General features: G+C 47.1%; 1 protein-coding gene across 1 annotated transcript; it reads right to left on the reverse strand.

Moving 5' to 3' along the window:
• Positions 1-90: 90 nt before the first annotated feature.
• On the reverse strand, positions 91-18,072 carry DYNC2I2 (dynein 2 intermediate chain 2). The gene is given in 11 exon segments (XM_058038511.1): positions 91-390; positions 973-1,130; positions 1,820-2,052; positions 2,424-2,591; positions 3,279-3,388; positions 3,822-3,979; positions 4,990-5,099; positions 5,742-5,996; positions 6,635-6,743; positions 6,745-6,918; positions 18,017-18,072. Coding segments are annotated over 11 exon segments (1,770 nt in total). The 3' UTR covers positions 91-151.
• Between the last annotated feature and the right edge of the window lie 514 nt (positions 18,073-18,586).

Genomic DNA, 18,586 nt, shown 5'->3' on the forward strand with positions numbered 1-18,586 from the left:
TAATGGTTAAATGCAAATTTAACTCTTATGTGGAGGCAACTCCAGCTGTTGGTTACCTGTGTTTTCCAGGCCAACACTGGAACAGGTGAGTGGGGAATTGTCCCTGGAGTCAGGGCAGTTACAAGCTTCACACAGCTGTTGTGCTGCTCCCTCAGTCCATGATCTCATTTGCCAGCTGCTCCAGGTGACTCATTTCCCTTGGGCCCTGCTCAGTGAAGTCGGAGCTCAGCTGCCAGACTTTGACTGTCCCAGCAGCATCCCCTGCTGCCAGGAGCCGCGTGTGCTTGGTGTTGAATTCCAAACAATACACGGGGCAGTCACTCACAGACTGCTTCAGGGACACGGTGGGCTTCTGCGTGCTCCTCCCCAGGTCAAACAGGTGCACCTCTCCTGCAGACACAGACATTCATTGCAGCTTCATGGCAACAGACATCTTATCTAACAGCAGGTGAGTATCTGCTTAGTCTGGCACTGAGAGTTATTTTTAACCCGTTTCCCCTGCTGATGGGTGTCTAGGCTGTGATAGACAGCTGACATTACTGCAAGGCAGCATGGATTTGTTCTACTGTCAGAAACCTGAAACCAGCTTGCCAAATTCTGTGAAATCTCCATTCTTTAACTCAAATATGTTTGGGCAATTTTCTAAGGAAAAAGTTTTCATTTTAAGCCATTAGTTCTGGAAGCAGATGTCAAAAACAAACTGGAGATAGATTTAGCCTCAGTGATCTTGCTGTGCTGTATTCCTGTGAATGACTGTGGCAACAGATTTAAAGGTACCATCAGAAGTGAAAAGTAACTGCTGGTTCACCTTGTTAAAGTTAGAAATCACTCCTTTGTACTAATTACACAGTGAAAAGAGCGGCCACTGCTCTGTGCTTGTGGGATGTGCTAATCAGTACAATCGACCTGACTAACTAATACCCAGAACACTCTTAATTTTATGTTCAAGAGAAGGCACCTGTAGTTACTTGCCTTCCCCAGATGCAGCTGCAAAAACCAGTGGTCGAACTGGAGACCAGCATACACAGAACAGGTATTTCTTTGATAACTGTAGAGCAAAGAGGGGCTGTGTCTGCAACATTGAGTGCAAGTGAACTTGTCCGTCGGTCCCACAGCTCAGAAAGAGGTTCCTGGAGGAGAGAGGAAGTAAGAAACAGCTTGTTTTGTTTTATTGCTAACGATAAAGAACAGAAATCAGTCAAGGAGCATGACCTCGGACAATATTCCTGCTTTGTAAAGGTCTGTGTCTCCTAAAGCAGCAATTGCCAGCCTGTGCTGTGGGCTGTTTGTTACTGCCCTCAATTAAGCTTAATGAGGGCTTGTATTGACCGTCGATGGGTTGTGGCCCAGGGCTGCCTGAGAACTGCTGATCTAGAGCTGGGCATTGTTCGAGCTGGGCTTGTCTCATGCAAATCAAATGCAAACCTGGGCTGTCAGCATGTTTCACACAAACAGGGCTTGGGGCCTCCACGGATGGTGGGTGAATTGCTGGCAGAGATGGGAGCTTCTCATTTAAATTCTGGCAGCTACTGATGGCAGAAAAATCTTCAGTAAGATACTTAGTGATCTGCCCAAGTGAAGGACTTTTTCATCTCCTTGGCTTTAGATTGAGTATTAATTGTAACAGAGAGGATGATCTAAGGAAGCTGCAGGTGTTGCTCATGCACCCACATGGAGGACAGTCCAGTAGGCAGCTTCACCAGAGCCAATGGATGTTTTTTCTCTACTAGGTGACCCTTTTTTGGAACTTCTAACACACCCCAGGGGCTATTTTGTGTTTAGAGCCAGGCAGTGATCGTGTCCCACATGCAGCACTTGCCTGTGGAAGGGCGAGCAGCTCACGGAGTACACGGGCCCAGCGTGAGGGGAGAAGGCGAGCTCTGCCGGCGCCCTGAGGGGAACGGAGCCGCGCGGCCGCGGGAGGGCCGGGCCCTGCGCCGAGGTGGAGCACCGCAGGCAGTACCCGCCCTCCACACCCACAACGAACACACCGGCATGGAAGGGTGAGAAGGACAGCGAGGTCACCCCCACGGCTGCCTGTCCCCAGGCCACCTGGGCAGAGAGAGACAGAGCTGGTGTGAGCTGGAGCTCCCCAGAGAGGCACAGGCGGGCAGGGCCTGCTGGGGGCCCAGCGGGCTGTTCACAGCACAGCTTGTGACAGCTCCGTGTTTGTAGCACTGAATCCTTCCTGCAAATGGGTTCACATGAATTAACATTACAAGCAAGTTCTCCATCCTGGTAACTTCTCTTTAGAGCATGGCAAAACCTCAGCTGTTGTCAGTCTTCTAAGAAAGATTTCTGTTTGGCAAAGGAGCTGTGGATCAAGGGTGTGCTTGTTCAGAAGGGGCTTTTCCTCTGACACTTGGGCTCCAGGGTTCAGAGTGTTTTTATGCAAAGGGCACTCTTTGAGCTGTTGAACTCACCTTCTTCAGCCGAGTGCTGCGAGGGATCTGCTGAGCCACGATGGCAAATCCTTCAGCCAAGGCCAGCCGCCCGTCCCGCTCCTCCCTCCACACGAGGATCTTCCCATCTGTCCCCACACTCATCAGCCGGGCGTGGTTTCTGTGCCTGGTGTCAGGTAACCAGCGAACCTGTTCCAAATGCCAAGAGCTCAGGACAACGGCGACTGTCACAACTGCCCAGCCCATGCAGCCTGTGGTGGCACAAGAGCAGAGCCAGGCACCAGCCTGGTACCAAACGAGCTTCTGCTGGGGGCTGGCACAGACTGAAACACATCCAGTGTTCAGGGCTGAATCTCCATTGCAGTTTCTATGGTTCACCTGCCCTCACTTTTGGGATAGGCATTTATGGCACTTTCACCCAGCTCTAAACAACAGTATTTTCCTGAGTAGCAGATGAGAAAAATACACAGAATGTCCAGAGTCACAAGGCCCCAGAAGGGCAAAACCCTTAGGAAGCCAGACTGGATGACATGCTTGTAAATTCCCTTAAAGCATGTGGCTTTAAGCTTCCAAGGATCATGGACACTTTCCCATTTGTGTTTATAACCACTCCAAGTATCACTGGTTGCATCTCCCTTAATAAACAATTAGAGTTTGGGAATCATCCTGCTTTTCATTTATCCTGGACAGTGAAGTTATTTTATACAGGCTGTCTGTTCCGGAACTAGATTTGGGGGAAAATAGCCAACCAAAAAAGAATATAACTGCTGAAATGTCTGTGAACTGCCTGGCTGTGGATGGGAACCAAAGGGATGACACAAAGCAGCGCAACTCTCACCTACCCCAGCCCTGTGTGCTGTCAGTGCTCTCTGTTACCTGATAGACTGGGTCAGTGTGGGTGTCATCTGTCATCCCTGTCCTCCAGATCACAGGGTCTTCTGTCCTGCTGGTGTCCCACACCACCAACTCCCCACTGAACAGGCCACCTGAAAGGACAAATACAAAACATCCAAGGTCTGACAGCTCAGAACAAATGTACAAATGGAGCAATGGTGGAAACAGACCCACCAGCTTTAAAGGTTGGGCAGTTCTGTGCAGGGCACAGCCAGTTCTGGTGTAAGAGAATATTGCTCTGCTGAAATAAGTTTATTCCCTTACAGCCAGAGCTGGATTTCCTTCTGTCACCTCTCTCTGAGGAGGGGATATAAAGGCAGGTGTCACTGAAGAAGCAGCAAGTCCCAGTTCAGATGTTACAGTGCACTTATCTGTGTTGGTGGGCATTAGTTCCTCAGTTTGAGGAGCTGCAATGCTGCTCCTTTACAGGAGATCTGAGGCTGGACTCAGAGAGAGAAACCAAAGGATCCAGGTTGCAGGAGAGAAGGGTATGTTTAAGCATGGTCTGAGGTAAGAACAACCCACCAGCTATCAGTGATGGCTGGGAGGGATGGAAAGCCAGGCACATGACAGAACTGGGAACATCCACCACCAGGTCAGGGTGCTGTGGATTCAACCCTCTTCTGTCCAGATTCCAGGTACAAACATAGGATTTCTCTGTGCTCCAGTCCCCATCGTCCAACCTGAAAAACAAAAAAGCTGCATCTTGCTTTGTGTGTTCCAGAGGATTCCAGTCCAGCAGAGCTCTGAGATTCCCCATGGACACCTCAATGTGCTGCTTTGGGTCCCATCATGAAGGAATCCTGAGGGGATGGAACTTCTCTGGGGGCTGGTTCATCCAGGATGTGACAGGGAACATGTCTGTGCTTACCTCAAAGTGCAGCCAGTAAATTTTGGGTACAATTTCCCTATTCCAAGACCTACTCACCATTCAAATAATGGGAACAATCAAAAGGGTGCATATGGAAAGTTCATGGAAGGAATTCTGCTGAGGGTACCCACAGACACAAAAACCACATCCTCATCTGCAAACGGTTGTAGACTGAGAGAACAGAAGGAGCAACTAACATACAGGTTTGCCCTGTTTTACTCTTCCCTATGCATTCTCTCATGGAAACCCTTTTTGCTGGGGCTTTTAATGCAAGGAGCAGGCAGCATAAAAAAAAATCAGGGTAGAAGCAGATCCAAGGAAGAGGGTGCTACTACAGACATCAATGGATTAGATAAATAATTTGTGAAACCCTTATTTCAGAAATCCTTCAACATGTTATAACATGTCCATGGCACCAAGCACATGCATGAACAGGTGCCAGGTTCATCCAGGGTGCTCAGAGACCACATTAAACATCATGATCACAGTGAAGATAAAGTGCATTCTCCCAAACCTCACCTACAGATATTTGCAAATGCATCTGCTCTTTACATCTTTCAAACAGAACCTACCTAGAAACAAATCAGTAAGATCATGTATCCATTTTCAGGGTGGGGGGAAGGCAGAAGAAATAAAAGATTAATTCAGGACTTGCCTGAGATTTTGTTACTTTGAAGATTAATAATTTAACTTGCATAAGGAGTGGATATAGATATATATATATCAGTTTATTACTACAGAGAAAGCAAACATATCTAGAGCTCAGGTCAGCCTGAGCCATCACATGAGCCTCAGCTGCACTCCCAAATCCCTCACACTCACCGGCCGTAGGAACATGCAATGACAGATCCTGTGGCATTCCATGACACACCAGTGACCTGCAGGTTCTGATCCTGAGCCTCTGGGTATGACAATGTATGCAAACACAACACCTGGAAGAGATCAAATCCAAACACTGAGGCAACAATCTCTGAACAGAGAGAAATGAGATCTGTGCCCACGCCTGGTGTGATTGTGGGGTTACAGTGTGGGTTTTCCTCAGTCCAAGTATTTATGTGAAAAGGTTGTTGAATTCCTGTTGAGAAACAAACCCACAACACAACTGTCACTCAAACAACCTCTCAGAGAGTGCACAGCTCTGGAAGGCTGTGCCTAAGAATTTACAGGTGTGAGTTTGGCACTCACTGAGCTTCACAAGTAACAGTTTGAAAATGCCAGTCCCAACATGTACTGATACAAATTGCTTCCATTCCTGAGCACCATGCACTAAACAAACCTAAGCAGGCAGAGCTGCCAACTCACTGACTGCAACTGTTCCTAGATCCTGCTAGGCTGCAGTGCTCTGAAGGGGCTGAAGAAAAGCCTACACCAACTGCAGGCTTCCTCCTCTCACTGCTGCTACAGCTCAGTCACCAGCAGGAAGAACAGTTTTAACAAGCAAGGAGAAAGCTGTAAAAACCCCAACTGGTAATGTTTAATTATTAGAACCTGGTAAGAACAATCACAGCAATAAGGACTAACAACTTAGAGTAACTGAACTCTGCTTGGACAATGACCTGAAGTCTGTCACTTACTGTTTCATCCTGATCTGTCCAGTTCACTTCAAAGCCATCAAAGGCATGACTTTTCCAGTTTTTATTTAGTTCTTTGATAACAGCATCCTCCACTCTCTGAAGGAATGACAGAAGCCCAATATAATCTACTTGGACTTCTTGCTGAAAGTCTTGGACAGCATCTTTGCTCTGTTCTGTCTGCACTGCAGCATCTCGGGCTGTATGAGACTGTGCTGCAGCTTCTGCTGTTGAAATTTTCCCAGTCTGGCAAGTTTTCTAGTGAAAGAAGACAGACAGTCTATAGTCTAAGCAGAAAAACAAGTGTTGCACAAGGCATTCAAAGCACCTTCCCCTTCCTGCCGTTTCACGGAGACATTCCAGCCCCTCTGGTACACAAGGTACCTCCGTACCTGCCCAGGTGTCGGTGATGTGTTTGTGACCTTCCCATAATCTGATCAGGGGCAGAGATGCCCGAATGCCAGACCCGGGCACTGCTCTAAAGCATGGAATGGGAAGGACGGGAGAAGGCAAGAAGGCAGCGAGCTCCAGAGCGCGGAGCGAGCAGCGCACACGGTGACAGCGCAGCATTGTCAGCTCTCAAACTGCGGGGCGGCAGCCGCTCGGCCCCGCACACCGGGGCTAAATCAGCACAAGGCTGTGGGGACAGAGCCGGCGGGCGGGCACAGGCCCCGCCGCCCCGGCCCCGCCCGGTGCCAACAACTACCGGAGCGGGAGCGCTCGGTCCCGGGCCGCGCTGGAGCCCCGGGACCTGCGGGGGGGGTGCGGACGAACAGGGATGGGGCGAGTCGGGGCACGATCACTGAAGGTCCGGGGAAGGCGCAGCCTTGACAGCCGCCCCCTGCCCGGCCCGGCGGTACAAGAGCGGGAGCGGCGCCGCCCCGGGGGTCTCTCACCGCCTCGCAGCGCGCGCTCCGGGCGCTCCTCCACAGCGACTGCACGTCGGCACCGGGTGCCGTCCTGTCCGTGAACATGCCGGGGCCGGAGATCGGGGATCGGTCCCGGCAGTCCCGGCCCGTGGCGCTCCCGCCGCCCGCGCCTCCGGTTCCCATGGAAACGGGCGCGCGGTGACGTCATCCGAGCGCCGAGCCCGCCGGCCTGCGAGCGGTAAAGTGAGCCGGGCGGGGCCATGTTGGGGAAGGGTGCGCGGCGGCGGCTCCGTGCGGGAGAGCGGTGTGGCCTATCCCGGCACCTCCGTTAGATCCTTGGGTTTGGCTGAGGCTGCTTCTTCCCCTTCGGTCGCTCCCGCCGTAGCTGCGCTGGGGCCCCGCTGGTCCCGCCGTGGGCACGGGTGGCAGCGCAGGCGAAGGGCGCGGGGTGCCAGGAGTTAAGATGGCGGCGGGGAGGGGGCGACAAAGCCGAGCGCGGCGGAGAGCGGGGACTGGGCCCCCTTGAGAGGAAGCTCCATTGGCTGTCACTGTGTGGTGGCCCGGGAATGGGGCCGGCTCAAGGCACACTTAGTGCCCGGGGTGTGCTCTGGCTCGTTGCTCTGCTCGCTGCCGTGGTTTCTGATGGGGGAATGAGGGTAGTTGGTGCCCAGGCTGAGTTGCTGTGTGGCCGGGCTGGCTGCGCGCCCGCGGGGCTGCTCCGGTACCCGGGCACCGGCCCCTGCACCCGGATAACCCGTGCTGCTCCTGTCCGCAGGGACACGGACTGGTGCTGGAGCTTATTTAAGTGGTTATTCCTAACAGGAATGACTCTGCTTGGAGATTTTTTCTAACTAACTCATTGGAACAACTTGATGATGAATGCACAGGCTAAATTTAGTGCTGGCATAAGCAGGCACAGATGCACCAACTTCAGTGGAGTTATTCCGGCTGTTGCTGGGAAGGAGTCTGGCCTGTGTGGAGGAATCAAGGCTGCAGGATACGGAGCAGGAGCTCAGCAGAACGATTGTAGTGCTTTCACCTCTTGAGCACGTGTGAGTCCATTTATATCACAGCTGAGTGCAATGGTTCTGCTGAGGAATTTAAAGTACTACACAATTAACAGTGAAGAGTCCCTAAAACGAATGGTAAAGAACTCTTACAGTCAATTTACAGACAGTGAAATTGGAGCAGAAGGAGGTTCAGTGGCACCTCCTTCAAAAGCAAAAAGTCTCAATGGAACTGAATCTCTAGAATTTCAAATCCTGGCTGGAGTGGACCATCACGATATCCCAGAGAAGAGACAAGAACATAAAAGCATAAACACTCTTGGGCTGGACTGATAGCCCTTTTAGCCCTGTCATGTCTCTCTCATCAGCACAGGAGTTAATCTGAATTTCCAAAGTTCAAGCTTGGCATCTCCAACAGCAGCTGGTTCATGTGGAAGCATGAGCAATGGCAGGCAGAGACCATCTTGGATGTAACTGAGCACTTTTCCAGCTCACTTCTGCAGGCAGGCTCCTGGCTTTGGGTCATTGCATGGGGCAGCTTTTCATCTGATACTAAATATTTGAACTCAATAGCAGAATAGTTTTCTTAAGAGGGTCTTAATACTTATCCTCTATAAATAGATCATCTTCAGTCATCAATAAATTATCTTTAATTGCTATGATTAGAACTGCCAAGGCATATTACTCTTTAGTAGAGGAGTAAATATTATGAGTGTGAATTAATATACAGGCTGCATCATCATAAAAATGCTAAGCACAGACTGCAATTTAAAAACTTTAAATAACTTGTCAGAGGGGACTTAAGGAGAAAAGTTTGCGAGTTTTTGAGATGGCAAAGAGATAAGAAAACTGGAATTTAGGTATGTGAAACAGACAGAAATAAATCCATTTTTTTAGCCAGTAGTATGCAAAGTTACTGCAAATGTAGAACATGTTCCCTGTATCGTGGTGCATGTCCGGACTTTTTCTTCCCTGAGGATGAGAAAGGAGCAAACAGCTCCAGACAAGGACTGTTGTAAGTAACTGCACTTTTATCCTTTATTCCAATTTCTCTGGGGTTTCAATATATCAAAGGTATTTCAAGAAATCTTACGTTGCCTTTTTTTCCCTGGCCTGGCAGTATCAGATATATGGATGTTTTTGTCTTCACATTATCAGAAACAAGGCAAAATCGGGGATGAGTGGGGGAGGGCTGTTACTTGCCTGAGGCTACCCAGTCTCTTTTAAGTGGCTGCTTTTACTGGGCTGATCTGTGCTTTTTCCTCCCAGTTTCATGAGACAAAGTGTAGGAAGTTTTCACTTTTACATAATGGAGCAAATCAGCATCAAAAAAACAAGACAAGATCGAGGTAAAGCGAAAACAAAAACGAAAGCGAGGGGGAGAAAAATCAGAAAAAAGCTGCACGCTAGCGTATGATCGCTGTGACCTGAGCAAAAGAAATACTCGGAGCTGCGTCTCGGTAAAAATTCCCCCACTAGTGGGTGCAGTCGCTGCCCTCGATTTGTGATAAATGCAACTATTCAGTTCTGTTGAGGCTCCAGACAGGCGAAACAGGAGATTGTACCCGAAAATGGAGAGTCGTAACTGAGCCTTTTCCTTTTACACCGTCCCCTCCATTCCTTCCACCCCAAACAGATGCACTAAAGACAAATAAAACAACAAGCACAGATCAATCCGGCCATGAGGGAGTTCTTGGACTTGGTCTGGTAGGGAGTGGCTTGACACGGGATCGAAGCCTTTGGTGCTTGATGACTGTTCAGGGGAACAGAACTTCATAAGTATTCTTGTTTATTCAGTATTCTCGTTTATTCATAGCAAACAGCCAACAAACAAAACTCTTCAACCTACAGCAAGGGTTTGTTTCAAAGAATTGTCACTCCAGAACCCACTTGTTTCTCCAGCTTCCATAACCAGCAAGACCTAGTGCTGTTCCCTGACAGTTCCCATCCTACCCCTGCACTGCTGAGCAGCCCGAGGGGACAGATGTGGTCTGCCTGAGGCCTGGGTACTGAGCTATTGCCTTTGCATTAACCAAAGGTTGGAACCTGGAGTTTGAAGTGGCTTTTTGCTGACATTATTTGCTTGTTATTTGAGTATGGATAATATCTGATCAGTTACTCCCATGTTTCTTTTTTGTTAGAAATTGATGATTTTAAAATTCACCAAATCTTGAGGGAAGTGAGGTCCCCACAACTGTCAGTGTTGAACCCGTGTCCATGTACCCCACTAGCTGCTCAGTAGCTTGAGGAGGGTTCAGGTCCTTGTGTGGACTCTGTGCTACCTCAAGCTGTGTGAATCCCCCAGTTATTTCTTCTCCAGTGCCATCTGTAACAGGCTCATGCATTTTCTCTAATTTGTGACCTCCTTTTCCCTGTCCCCTCTCCTAAATGTCCCTGCAAATGCTGTGCCCTTTTTGCATTGAAAACTTATTTTTTCTTGTTAGCAGAAAACATCAGCTTGCTTCTGAAGTCCTGTTATACCAAAAGACATGATACATTACCAAAAGAATCCATCTCCATTAAAATCATGACCTACTGTGCTTTGCAGAATTAGTTGGGGGTTCCTTATAAATATGGCTGTGGTTTCTTGCCCTGTACATGTATTGTTTATCCCCTATTCATTCCTTCATGATTAATAACAAGACAAAGATTTTAGTCAAGTGTAAGCAGCCCAGGAAGGAGCGGGGGGAAGCTCTGTGGCAGGTGGCAGCAAGTTACAGCCACAGGGGCACAAAGGCACTGCCAGCAGGGCTGGAATGGCAAGCAGAGCTGGCACGGGGCCGAGTGCCATGGATTGTCCAAAGAGGCATCTGTGAAAGGCTCAGGATCCTCAGTCCTGGCTGCCATGGTGCTCTGAGCTCAGTGGCAGCTGTGAGTCTCTGCCTTGGGCAGGGGATTGCTGCTGTCAACAAGGTGACTGGCAGTGGCTCTCTCCTTTTGGTCTCAGCAGCCTCTAGTTCCTGCTGGGTTCGTAGCAGCATGTCCAGCATCTCATCTCAGAAATGAAGGTACAATCTGCTGTGCCACTCCTCAAAGGTACCTGACCCTTTGCAGTGCTGACAGCATGAAAGAAAACAGAGATCTCTTAAATTAATCCCATATTCAGTAACCATGCATGACTAAAAATTACTTATCTGTTCTGTACATCCCTTAATCAACTCATATTGCATCTGTAGTATCTCAAACAGTTGTTGGGATTTTAACTGCTATGTTTGAAGCCAGTGGCTATATTAGAAAGTAATGTGGACAGATATTAATCCTCTAAACAGAACTGGCTCTCCTTGGCAAAAGTGTGGTTTCAAAACAGGACATTCAGAATAAGTTGTTACATTCCACTTGGTACCAGCAGAATTTGCATGGTAGTTCTGGGTGGCTCTTCAGAAATCTCTATTTATTTAATTTCAAGCATGCCACTTTTATTTCTGAGATATTATTTCTATGAACACCAAATGTTCAGTAATACATCTTAGTTTTAATGGGGTATGGATATGTAATTTAAGAGTGGAGAATGAAATAATGTTCCTACCATGTTAGCTAATGCAGCAGGAAAGACAGATTTGCAAGGACTCCTTTTACTGATATAAATTTCACCTCCATTTAGAGAGTTTGCATATTGCCAGATTAGCAAGACCAGCAAAAGCACTTAGTGTGAAAGCCACTTCTTAAATGGCAAATAAAAATATCTCATTTGATTTTTTTTTTTATCCCAAGTATAACAGAGATTACAAAGAATCCTGGAACGTATTATACAAGCACAGAGAGATAACTTTACGAAGTTATGCACTGCAGAATTATCACCTTCTCAAAAGCACATGGAAGATGAAGGGAGGCAGAGTATCTTGTATAGACAAATTGGATATGTCAGTGCAAGTGTTTTAACTGCTCACAGAAAATGCCAAGTGATTTGTAATGATCACTTTCTTTTTATCGTCTCCCTTTATCTTGTAGCAGAGTGACAGTCTGGTTCTGAGAAATAACAGAATGAACCACCCATACAGCTTGTTTCTCTAACTTCTTTTTTCAGTATATATGTAGGGTTCCCAACACAAGTACTGATCCCAGTCCAGCTTGGGAAAAAAAAAAAAAAAAAAAAAAAAAAAAAAAAAAAAAAAAAAGGGAAAACATGACAAAACAGGGCTTAAGCAGCATGAATGTGGCTCTCTCTGGAGAAGTGTAAAAGACAATTGCACCAATTACATGCTGGTTTTGGAACTCCATGTAGCCTAAGCCTATTGAAATATATATTTGTGAGCGGGAGAGGAGGGGAAGGAGGATGCTCTGGAATGAGGCCTGGAGCTGGAATGCTGTCATAAAGGCAGCAGTAGGAGGGAGAGCTATAAACTGGCTGCAGTCCTCAAACTTAAAAAAAGGTCCGGAAACATTTAAATGCCAAATTATGTGACACCTTTCATTCCTGTTCTTTTCTTTTGTCCTTAATTTTCCATTTAATTGACTGAAACTTTTCCTATTTATGCCACCAACTGTGTAAGCTGGGCTGACTAAAGGCATTTTTATTTTTCTCTACTCTAGCCTGACAAACTGCTTATGCAACAACTTACACCTTTAATAACACCAATAAAACTGCATCAGAACTTTTAAAAAACCACAGATTTCTTAGCATCAAGGCCTGAGAGATCTTGCTGCAGTGCTGGCATGTGACAGGAGGCAATTTATAAGGAATTAACTCTGACAGTCACTTTATACAGCTGATTTTCAAAGATCTAGGCACTAAAGATGTGTTAATGAGGGTACTGAGGCTTCATAATTAATTATATTAGCATCTCTTTGTTACTCTCTACAACGGTAGTGGCTGGTTGACATTTCAATGGGAGTCTGGTGGTATTCTTTGTGATTATTATCCAGGAGTACAGTTATACCTTAGCTCCCAGAGGGAAACGTTGCATGTAAATGCTGCTGTGAATTGCAGGGGCTTTCGGAGCTCAGTAAAAGCCCTTGAAGGAGACCCCGCTGGAAACTGAATGGATGTCAGTAAAATTTCTCCAGTCTGGAGTCTCTCTTCAGATATGGACTCTCCTCCCCCTTCCTTTCCCTCCCCCCTTCCTTCCAGTGAGCTGGTCCTTCTCACAAAGCTTAAAAACAGCAACATCCAACCCTTGCTGAATGTCGAATTCCAGACCCTGAAAGGAAAGAATACTGACCTGAACAAAGCAGTGAACAAAGTAAACCTGAAAATAGGGAATATTTTCATAGGCTTGAGTTTTCAGTGCAATAAAACCAGAGCTGCCAGAAGGAGTCCCAGAAGTGGTGAGTCAGATAATAGATGTACGGCTGTGGTGGGAGGGAAATGGTCTCCACTTCGTTTTATACCACCCCACCCCCCCTTTACAAAGGCAGATGAAATTATTTTCCAGTCATACCACTGCAAAAACAAACATGGAGTTTAAAGGTTATTTCCTTTGTGTGTTTCTGAGAGACATTAGTTTTGACTCCAAAGGGGAAAGGAAGATGTTTTGTCAATGACCTCAATTTCCACTCTGAAAGTTTTTGCAGTATCACCTGAGGTGGCAGAGCTGCTCTTTTGTTTACTGATATATTCTACTTGTGTTAATTTTAAAAAAACTTACAAACCTAATTTGCTGTTTTTTTCACACCAGTTGCAGTTAGAACCTTGTTATGGTTGGGCTCAGTTAAGGGCACAGTTTGACAAACACCTCTGCTAAGCTGAATTGGTGCTGTGTGTTCCTCACTCTTTCATTCCTGTCTTCAAGAGACTCTCTTGTAACATTGTTCCTGCGTCTGCACCAGGGAACCAGATCAGAGTACTAGTCTGAGTTTAAAAAAAAAGGGTTGTGGGGACTATTTCTAATTGAAATCAGATTCAGATTCAATTAAACACACACAAAAAGAAAATCACTGGCACAATGCAGGAACAATGTAAAGGGGAAGAGGGGAGGAATGTGTGGTGGCGAATGCCTAAGTAGGAGCTTCTACCAAAAATTCGTTTGTCAAACCATGTCCTGAAAGACTTTACTTTCTTCCAAGCCAGAGCCACTCTTTGCTGTGTGTGCAGGTAGAACCTCACATGCAGGGATTACAGTTGCAGGACTCTCAGAGCTATTGTAATACCAAAAAATAATAACTGTTCCTACAGATTGACACAATTAACCAAATTCTACTCACAGATCATAGTTGGCAATTCATGCAGCATTTTATGTAGCTGAAGTTGGAGACCAGTTCTGTTCCTGAGTTCCATCTCTGGCTCTAATGAGCAATAACTCTGAATGACTCTGGCATTCAGTTCACCTACCAGTAAAAGAATTACTTTCCTCACAGAGCTTTTTGCATTTAACCAGATTTTTAAAATGAGCTTTGACATTCTCAGATGAAAAGAATAATGTGCACAATGTATTATTATAACAAAAACTGTATATGACAGATTCCTACATGTTTTCCTGTCTTTTGTCTCACCTTTCCTGTCACCATACTCCTACACGGGACTCAATACACACCGTAAATGTTTGAGTAACTCAGACTAATGAATTGTAATTAATGCACTTGTTCTTTGCTGAGCAATGTTGTGTGTGTTTATTTTTATCTGATACTTTTTGGATAGAGACAGAGGTTACTCCCCCTGAGAGTTCAAATATCAATAGTGCTCTACATAACAAGAGGAGTTTTTAATGATTCCCACAAAAACTGCTGCCACTTGGTAACAAGACAACGGATGAAACACACTGAGTGTAAAATTTTTGCCTCTAGTGCTATTCCCAGGGGACCAAATCTAGAATTGATAGTCAACTTTGCCTAGGATTCAGCATGAATTTTCCTGCTGTAGGACTGAGGAGATGGTAAATAAGAGTTTTAAGAATTTGCCAGAGTTGAAATCCTAGAAAGCAAAAATTTATACATTGACTCTGTAGAAATGTTGTCTCCCTTTTAATTTCCCTATGAGTGGAGAAGATGGAGAGAATCTTCTTTATATCTCCTTGCAGAAGCACAAGGTACAGTTTTATCTCATCCTCAACATGTCTGAAAAGCTTATGCCTCATGTTCAGAAACATCTCTAAGGTTCCATTGACTTTCAATTTAATATTTTTAAGAGTATTTTGACTGCCTCTTTGGCTCTAGTGTCTGGGAACAAGCACAGGTGTTATGTAACCATCCATCTCTTCATGGACTACAAGCAGGTGCTCTGGTAAGTTAGAGATGTTGGTGCAGAAAAAAATAAAGTCAGGTTTAGCAATGTCTAATGGATATTTCATAAAAATAAAAACTAATACAAATACGATCACTTGATTTATTCAGTGACATATTATTAGTCACTGCCTGTTGTCTGTGTTACTGAACTGCTGTCCTGCTTCAAGGCAATTATCAGCCCCAAAATATTTTCATCCAAAGGTTTAAACTGCAACAACTGTGAGGACATGTGGAAGATTCCTCTGTCATTATCTCACCCTTCAGTTCTAACATGAATGCTTGACTGGGAAGGTCTGTGACTAGTGGAGATGAACAAACAGTTGGAGCTGGTATTTGTGTGTGCCAAGCTGTGTGTGCAGAGCTGGGGGGGCCCAGCAGCTCCTGGGGGCTGTCAGACTGATCACACACAGCAAAGCAGCCCTGTGGCTCCCAGCAAGCCCTGAAGTGCCAGTCAGGCTTTGCTATCAAGTACAAGCTTGTGTGTTGCTGAAATGTGCCTTCAACTCACAGGTGTACTCAGTAACTTGAAAGCTTTCATATGCTCTAAAAACTTGTCTTGCACTCCAAGGGGAAATCTTTGTTCTTAATACAGAGCCCGAGCCTGCAAACTCTCAGTGGAAAACCAGGCTCCCAGCATAGAGGGACAGTTGTTAAACAGTCTCAGTGATGGTAAAATGATCCTTGTTTTGTATTTCTCTACAGTAATTTCCAATTCTTTGGGATGGAAGGCTGTGAAACCATGAGTTGCTATTAATAACATTGACTTACTTGCATCATTTTATATATGCCCATTTTGCCTTGCAGAAATACTTAGGGGGAAATTCACTCTTCTTTTTTCACACAGCACTGCATTATATTGGAGAGGATTTTAGCACATTATTCTGATTTCATTTGCTAAACTGGGGTTCAAGTTTACAATTTACAGCCGACTTGACAGACCATAAAGTACACCTGATTATCAATTATGTCTCTGTCTTGTATTAACATATCTAACCAATGAGAGAAATACTGGAGATCTGAACTTTAGAGAGCAAATACGAAATTTCCTTTACAAAGAAAGGAAACTGAGTCTGTTTAGTCAATTTTTGAGGAAAATGTGCAATTATCACTGTACATTTAAACCCTTAACAGTTATTCAAGGACTTAAACTGCCTTAGAGGTTAGCTACAGGTCATGAAAATATTAGAAAGATTTGAAGGAAGTTAACTGAGTATTTATCAATAAACCCTCTACATTTTTGGGGGTTATTTTGTTACTGTTTCAGGGATATTAAATTAACATTCTTTTAATACTTACATGTATTCATATTTTTTAATATATAATCAACATACCCTTTTTTGTTGATAATAGCTATTTTTAAGGTAGTAAAAACAGATCTTGGAAATGTTTTTTAACAGTACAGCAGTTGAAATTCATGATTACTTGGTTTTAGATACATCAGAGTATTACTACAATTGTGTACTTCAGGAATACCTGGTAATTTATAGACTAAACAAGGGGTTCTAGTAGGGAACTGACAGGTGCCACTTGTTCCTGCTTGGAATTAGCTTTCAAACTTGCCACCTGTATTTCAAATTATACACCTTCAAAGACTAATCTAGAGAAAAACAATATAGTAAATTACAGATGAAAAAAGAGGAAAAAAACTACAGCAGATACAACTGCATAGTCAAGAGACCGAAACTAAACAGAAGAAAGAAAATCAAGCTGCACACATGAGTTTACCTTGTCTGAATTGAAAGATATCCATATTAATCAATCTTGAGAGATGTAGACAGAATAAAGAAAGAGTCATCTTGCTGTGATGGGCTTCAGGAAGGCCTTGAGACATCCTCCCCTTGGGGAGGACTTCATAATCTTGCATTTATAAAGTTGTGATGCTTTGCCCACCTTTTATGTCCCGTGGATACAATTGCTGTGTGTGAAAGCAGAGAAGTAAGGGATGGCAGCTCCTCTCTCCTGCTGTTTGCACGGGGAAGCACAACACAAACCCTGCAGATGCCACAGCCCTTGTGGGTGGCAGTGGAAGCGAGGACATAGCTGGTGGGAAGTGACAGCTGGGAATACAAAAGAAGAAAACAATGGGGATTTGGAAGCAACAGGTGGGAGCAGGGTTCAGAAAAGTATAGTCAGGACTTCTGAGGAGGCAGGAACTAATTTGGCCTCATTGAGTAGGTCCAGTAAAAGAACAACAAGAAGAGGCAAAACAGGAAACGAGCAGGAAGACTGTGCTAATGTTGTATGGCTGGGGAAGCAAATACAGACAGAAAAATCCTACTTCATCACAACTGTACTTGTTTCTTAACCCGGCCTGTATCCTGACACTCATCTGTGAATGATATGCTGCTGCTTTTGATAGAAAAGAGTGACTTGGCTATTCCTTTAAGAGCAAACACGGGTGAGCTGTAGCTGTGGAGCTGCACTGAGCCCTTCCACGACAGGTGGACAGGAAAGGGACAAAAAGGGTTATTTAAAGTCTGCCTGCTCTCGGTGCAGTGGCAGGTGTGCTGGCAGGCAGCTCTGTGACCTTCTGGAGTTGAGCTCCCCAGTAACTGAGCTGGATGTGACTGACAGGGCTCTGTGCCTTCAACACAGAATGTCCCAAGTTATTTATATGGGTTTGTTTAGTCTCGAGGAGGCTTGGGGGCACCTCACTGCTCTCACAACCACCTGAAAGGAGGGATGGGGGCCGGTCAATTCTGCCTTGCTTGCAGTGAGAGGCTTTGAGGGGAGATGGGAGATTCTGATGAGGTATTTGAGAGAGATTTTTCCCTGCCAGGGTGGCCATGCTTTGGGATAGGTGGAGTCACCATCCCTGGAGGTATTCAGGTGTCTGGATCTGGTTCTGGGTGATGTGCTTTAGGGGTTTGGGGGTTACAGTGGTTGTATTGGGTGAACATTAGACATGATGTTCTGGAAGGTCTATTCCAACCTTGGCGATTCCATGGTTGTGCCCATGTTCCAGGTAAGGCAGGCAGCACAGGGAGACGGGGATGCCACATCCCCAGAGCGTGGCAGGTTGGAAACGCGACCTCACTGCCGGAGGGAAGCGCTGAGCCCACAACCAAGGGAACACCTCACGGAGCGGGACGGCAGCAATCTGAGCACCCTTTGGGGGTCGGGGGTCCCGAAATCCATTCCTGCCCCGCGATGTCCCCCGGTCGGGGGAGGGACCGGGCCCCATCCCAGCCGCACCAAGAGCTCGGTGCCCGCGCGGGCCGTGAGGGGACGGGGCGCACCTCACGGGGCCTCGCGCCCGCCGCCATAGCGAGGGCGCGCGGGCACGTGCAGCACGCGCATGCGCCGCCAATTCTCCTACACACACCGCGCGCGCCCCCGCCCTCCCGCGCGCGCCGTCCTCTGTGTCTCCGCGCCGCGGCCACGCCCCCCAACGCTCTCCGACCAATGAGCGCCCAGCTCGGGGCGGTCGGGGGGCGCGGCCTCTCCACGGCTGCGCACGCGGGACCTCCCCGGCGTGTGTGTGTGTGCGGAGAGCAGCGCGCCTGCGCATCGTACCGCCCGCGGCACAGCGCGCCCGGGGCGGGGGGCTCGGTGCGCACGCGCGGTGCGGCCGCCGTGGCCCGGCCGGGCGGAGGGGGGGGGGCCGCGCATGCGCGCCGCGTGCCCGCCCCTCGCCAGCAGCAGAGGAGGAGGTGGCGGTGGCGGCTCTGGGCGAGGGAGCGCGAGGGGAGTGAGAGGCGCCGTTGCTGCCCCGGTATCCGGCAGGACCGCGCGGAGGAGGCGGGAGCGCCCCGGCGGCGGAGGGACCTGAGTGGCGGCGGCAGCAGCAGCAGCACCAGCAGGAGGAGTCAGT

The sequence above is a fragment of the Melospiza georgiana genome, chromosome 20 (assembly GCF_028018845.1).
Source record: "Melospiza georgiana isolate bMelGeo1 chromosome 20, bMelGeo1.pri, whole genome shotgun sequence".
Lineage (NCBI taxonomy): Eukaryota > Metazoa > Chordata > Aves > Passeriformes > Passerellidae > Melospiza > Melospiza georgiana.